This window comes from Girardinichthys multiradiatus, chromosome 4, assembly GCF_021462225.1.
Source record: "Girardinichthys multiradiatus isolate DD_20200921_A chromosome 4, DD_fGirMul_XY1, whole genome shotgun sequence".
NCBI lineage: Eukaryota > Metazoa > Chordata > Actinopteri > Cyprinodontiformes > Goodeidae > Girardinichthys > Girardinichthys multiradiatus.
In genome coordinates this window covers 49293519-49299836 of record NC_061797.1, presented here as the reverse complement: position 1 = coordinate 49299836, position 6318 = coordinate 49293519, and the positions used below count along the sequence as shown (strand labels likewise).

General features: G+C 42.4%; 1 protein-coding gene across 1 annotated transcript in view; it reads right to left on the bottom strand.

The window, feature by feature from the left end:
* Positions 1-211: 211 nt before the first annotated feature.
* The window catches only part of LOC124866450 (tetraspanin-18-like), a 29873-nt gene continuing 23766 nt past the window's right edge, over positions 212-6318 (bottom strand). The window contains exon 8 of the mRNA XM_047362245.1: positions 212-992. Coding sequence (XP_047218201.1) covers positions 945-992 — 48 coding nt within the window. The 3' untranslated portion in view covers positions 212-944. The remainder of the gene's footprint in view (positions 993-6318) is intronic.

Below are 6318 nucleotides of genomic sequence, written 5' to 3'. Positions count from 1 at the left end.
CAGATTTTCTCACAGAATGTTTAACATGGCTTAGACAGTGATGATGGTTCTGATGCAGTCAGATATTAAGAACCGTTTGGATTTAAACCCCCTTTCATGGCCACAGCCTCATCTAGAAATGTTCAGTTTCTCCATCCAAACATAGTCATTTCTGCCTCCTTTCAGCTAGTATGTAATTAAATAGATAATAATTAAAATAAACAAAAACTCATAAAAGCACAAAGAATATGACTTTATTGAACATTAGCCACTAAAACGTTACAGAAGAAATCAGTCTGATCACAGAGAAAAGTACAGCTGCTGCACACAGTGTTGGATTGATTTACCAACTTAAATATTAAACACTTGTTTACTTACAACAACACATTCTGCTTTTATTGACGAACTGTAATAAAGTCTACAGTGTCAGAGGAGTTATGGACAACAATCTGCCCTCCGCCACAAGGGGGAGCCACTTCTTGTCTGTTTTTCAGTGAAAACGTCTCATTGATGTCTCATGATGCAGAAGCAGTGATGCAAGAACTAAAACTGAGCTCATGTTTGTTTTCATTCAAAACTGTTATAAATACGTCTGTTTACTCTGTTCAGATGACATCAATATGACAAAAATCTGATTCATTTTAATGTAACTTTGCATGAGCAGCTTCAGACTGCCATCGCTGACCATCCTGAACTTCAAATCACATGTTTTAATTGCGATCCTAGGAGTGAACCCTGCTGGGTTCCTGTGCTGATCCCAGGGAAATTTTACATTATGGTTGTTTCCCTGAACTGAAGCCGTTTCTGGTCCATCAGGACCAAAGCAGGAGTTCGAACATCCAGAACGTTGCTGATCACAAAACCAACCACACAGAAACCAAAAGTGTACAAATCATCTCAAACTGTACAGTCTGCTTTCCTCCTGAATGCTGCTGCTGAGGAGGAGGATGAAGAGGAGGTGGAGGTTACTGGATGCCTCTGAATAAACACATGGCAAACACCATGGCAAAGAGCTGCAGGAAGAACAACAAACATGGAGTCAGAAGGGTGAAGCTGAGCTCCAACAATCTGCTTGTTCAGATCATTCAATTCAATTCAATCCAGTTTTATTTATATAGCGCCAATTCTCAACACATGTCGTCTCAAGGTTCTTCACAAAGTCAGGTTCATACATTCCAATTAATCCTAATCATTGAACAGTTCAGTCAGATTCAGTTATTTATTCAAATTGGATAAAAAGTTTTTCTATCTAAGGAAACCCAGCAGATTGCATCCAGTCAGTGACTTGCAGCATTCACTCCTCCTGGATGAGCATGTAGAGACAGTGGACAGTCACTGGTGTTGACTTTGCAGCAATCCCTCATACTGAGCATGCATGTAGCGACAGTGGAGAGGAAAAACTCCCTTTTAACAGGAAGAAACCTCCAGCAGAACCAGAACCAGGCTCAGTGTGAGCGGCCATCTTTTAACTGCATTTTGTGGACATCCTGATAGTAAAGAATTACAATAGTCCAGCCTTTAAGTAACAAATGCATGGACTAGTTTTTCAGCGTCACTCCTAGACAGGATATTTCTAATTTTGGCAATATTCCGGAGATGAAAGAAGGAAATCCTAGAAACCTGTTTAATATGGGAGGTTAAGTGATTGACTAAGTAGTTTCTTTTTTAAAGACTCCGGTCTAAAGACGACAACTTCTGTCTTGTCTGAATTTAGAAGCAGAAAATTTTAAGTCATCCAAGTTTTTATGTCTTCAAGACATGCTTGTAGTCTATCTAACTGGTTGGGTTCATCAGGATTTATGGATAAGTAAAGCTGAGTATCATCAGCGTAACAGTGAACATTTATCCCATGCTGCCTGATAATTTGACCTATTGGAAGCATATACACTACTCAAAAAAATAAAGGGAACACTCAAATAACACATCCTAGATCTGAATGAATGAAATATTCTCATTGAATACTTTGTTCTGTACAAAGTTAAATGTGCTGACAATAAAATCACACAAAAATCATCAATGGAAATCAAATTTATTAACCAATGGAGGCCTGGATTTGGAGTCACACACAAAATTAAAGTGGAAAAACACACTACAGGCTGATCCAACTTTGATGTAATGTCCTTAAAACAAGTCAAAATGAGGCTCAGTATTGTGTGTGACCTCCACGTGTCTGTATGACCTCCCTACAACGCCTGGGCATGCTCCTGATGAGACGGTGGATGGTCTCCTGAGGGATCTCCTCCCAGACCTGGACTAAAGCATCCACCAACTCCTGGACAGTCTGTGGTGCAACGTGACGTTGGTGGATGAAGACATGATGTCCCAGATGTGCTCAATCGAATTCAGGTCTGGGGAACGGGCGGGCCAGTCCATAGCTTCAATGTCTTCATCTTGCAGGAACTGCTGACACACTCCAGCCACATGAGGTCTAGCATTGTCCTGCATTAGGAGGAACCCAGGGCCGACCGCACCAGCATATGGTCTCACAAGGGGTCTGAGGATCTCATCTCGGTACCTAATGACAGTCAGGCTACCTCTGGAGAGCACATGGAGGGCCGTGTGGCCCTCCAAAGAAATGCCACCCCACACCATTACTGACCCACTGCCAAACCGGTCATGCTGAAGGATGCTGCAGGCAGCAGATTGCTCTCCACGGTGTCTCCAGACTCTGTCACGTCTGTCACATGTGCTCAGTGTGAACCTGCTTTCATCTGTGAAGACCACAGGGCGCCAGTGGCAAATTTGCCAATCCTGGTGTTCTCTGGCTAATGCCAAGCGTCCTGCACGGTGTTGGGCTGTGAGCACAACCCCCATTTGTGGATGTCGGGCCCTCATACCATCCTCATGGATTCGGTTTCTAACCGTTTGTGCAGACACATGCACATTTGTGGCCTGCTGGAGGTCATTTTGCAGGGCTCTGGCAGTGCTCCTCCTGTTCCTCCTTGCACAAAGGTGGAGATAGAGGTCCTGCTGCTGGGTTGTTGCCCTCCTACGGCCTCCTCCACGTCTCCTGGTGTACTGGCCTGTCTCCTGGTAGCGCCTCCAGGCTCTGGACACTACGCTGACAGACACAGCAAACCTTCTTGCCACAGCTCACATTGATGTGCCATCCTGGATGAGCTGCACTACCTGAGCCACTTGTGTGGGTTGTAGAGTCCGTCTCATGCTGCCACGAGTGTGAAAGCACCACCAACATTCAAAAGTGACCAAAACATCAGCCAGAAAGCATCGGTACTGAGAAGTGGTCTGTGGTCCCCACCTGCAGAACCACTCCTTTATTGAGTGTCTTGCTAATCACCAAAGATTTCCCCCTGTTGTCTTTTCCATTTGAACAACATCTGTGAAATTAATTGTCAATCAGTGTTGCTTCCTAAGAGGACAGTTTGATTACACAGAAGTTTGATTTACTTGGAGTTATAATGTGTTGTTTAAGTGTTCCCTTTATTTTTTTGAGCTGTGTATATACTAAAGAGAATTGGCCCAAGTACTGAACCCTGTGGTACTCCACAATCAACCCTGGAGTTTAAAGATGATTTATCATTTACATGAACAAACTGGAATCTGTCAGACAGATACGATTTAAACCAGCCTAGTGCTGTTCCCCTGATCCCTACAACATATTCCAGCCTTTCTAAGATAATATTATGATCGACTGGATCAAATGCAGCACTGAGATCTAACAGAACCAGAACAGACACAAGTCCATTATCTGAGGCCATAAGAATATCATTAGTGACTTTCACCAGAGCTGTTTCATGTCAGGATGTGATGTTTTGGACTCTGTTTTGTGTTTTTGTTTACCTTTTAATTAGATGTTCTTACTTGTGTTTTGTATTTATGTTAGTTGTGGTTTTTGTTTTAGGTTAAGACAAAGGTGGGTAGGTTTGTTAATGTTTTGAGCAAAGCCAATTAAGTCTAAGATAGCATTAAAGGCTATATTTAGGCTATCACTTTCAGCGTCAACATGAATGTTAAAATCCCCCACTATAATAACTTTATCTGTATTTAACACTAAATCAGATAAAAGGTCTGAAAATTGATCTAAAAGTAAGGGCCTGGTGGATGGTACAAAACAACAAACAGAAGTGGTTTTAGTGCTTTGCAATTTGGATGAGGAAAATTAAGGATTAAATATTCAAAATCATCCACGGTGGATTTTTAAAACTTCCTATTATCAACATTCAGATAACTGCAGCTGGTGTACTTTTCAGTGGAGAGCCCCTCCTTCTGCCACCAAACAGAACGGCTCCATGCAACGTCAGTCCTCCACCATATACAGGTCCTTCTCAAAATATTAGCATATTGTGATAAAGTTCATTATTTTCCATAATGTCATGATGAAAATTTAACATTCATATATTTTAGATTCATTGCACACTAACTGAAATATTTCAGGTCTTTTATTGTCTTAATACGGATGATTTTGGCATACAGCTCATGAAAACCCAAAATTCCTATCTCACAAAATTAGCATATTTCATCCGACCAATAAAAGAAAAGTGTTTTTAATACAAAAAACGTCAACCTTCAAATAATCATGTACAGTTATGCACTCAATACTTGGTCGGGAATCCTTTTGCAGAAATGACTGCTTCAATGCGGCGTGGCATGGAGGCAATCAGCCTGTGGCACTGCTGAGGTCTTATGGAGGCCCAGGATGCTTCGATAGCGGCCTTTAGCTCATCCAGAGTGTTGGGTCTTGAGTCTCTCAACGTTCTCTTCACAATATCCCACAGATTCTCTATGGGGTTCAGGTCAGGAGAGTTGGCAGGCCAATTGAGCACAGTGATACCATGGTCAGTAAACCATTTACCAGTGGTTTTGGCACTGTGAGCAGGTGCCAGGTCGTGCTGAAAAATGAAATCTTCATCTCCATAAAGCTTTTCAGCAGATGGAAGCATGAAGTGCTCCAAAATCTCCTGATAGCTAGCTGCATTGACCCTGCCCTTGATAAAACACAGTGGACCAACACCAGCAGCTGACATGGCACCCCGGACCATCACTGACTGTGGGTACTTGACACTGGACTTCTGGCATTTTGGCATTTCCTTCTCCCCAGTCTTCCTCCAGACTCTGGCACCTTGATTTCTGAATGACATGCAGAATTTGCTTTCATCCGAAAAAAGTACTTTGGACCACTGAGCAACAGTCCAGTGCTGCTTCTCTGTAGCCCAGGTCTGGGGAATGCGGCACCTGTAGCCCATTTCCTGCACACGCCTGTGCACGGTGGCTCTGGATGTTTCTACTCCAGACTCAGTCCACTGCTTCCGCAGGTCCTCCAAGGTCTGGAATCGGCCCTTCTCCACAATCTTCCTCAGGGTCCGGTCACCTCTTCTCGTTGAGCAGCGTTTTCTGCCACACTTTTTCCTTCCCACAGACTTCCCACTGAGGTGCCTTGATACAGCACTCTGGGAACAGCCTATTTGTTCAGAAATTTCTTTCTGTGTCTTACCCTCTTGCTTGAGGGTGTCAATAGTGGCCTTCTGGACAGCAGTCAGGTCGGCAGTCTTACCCATGATTGGGGTTTTGAGTGATGAACCAGGCTGGGAGTTTTAAAGGCCTCAGGAATCTTTTGCAGGTGTTTAGAGTTAACTCGTTGATTCAGATTATTAGGTTCATAGCTCGTTTAGAGACCCTTTTAATGATATGCTAATTTTGTGAGATAGGAATTTTGGGTTTTCATGAGCTGTATGCCAAAATCATCCGTATTAAGACAATAAAAGACCTGAAATATTTCAGTTAGTGTGCAATGAATCTAAAATATATGAATGTTAAATTTTCATCATGACATTATGGAAAATAATGAACTTTATCACAATATGCTAATATTTTGAGAAGGACCTGTATATAGAATATATTTATCTACATAAATTTATCCACATATATATTTAAGCAACTTTTATCTGAAATCAGCGACTCTACATGCATGACGGTCCTTTGATTCCAGAGTTCCTGCACAAGGGCAGCTTATTAACGAGGAACTGATGAGGTGGTAAACCTGAACCCATCAGCAGTGAGACGGGTGGAGACAGGTGGAGAAAACAGGAGAGCTGTGGAAGAGGTTATTCCATCAAACTCTTCCTAACTGGAAAAACTGGCATTCTGTAGCTTAGTCAAGGAAATATGAACTTCCTTTCTCTGTGTTGTTTGAGGTCTGAGGTTAACGTTCTGAGTGGCAGCAGGGTCAGCTGTTAGTCCCCCTTTCTGCTAATAAACGCTAAAAATCACATTATTCTTTGGACTTTGGGAGACTTGCCAGCAGTTTCCTGGATGAAACATTTTTTCTTAAACAAAAACCTTTAAATGGAAATAAATAAATAACTTTGCAATGGCCTCTTC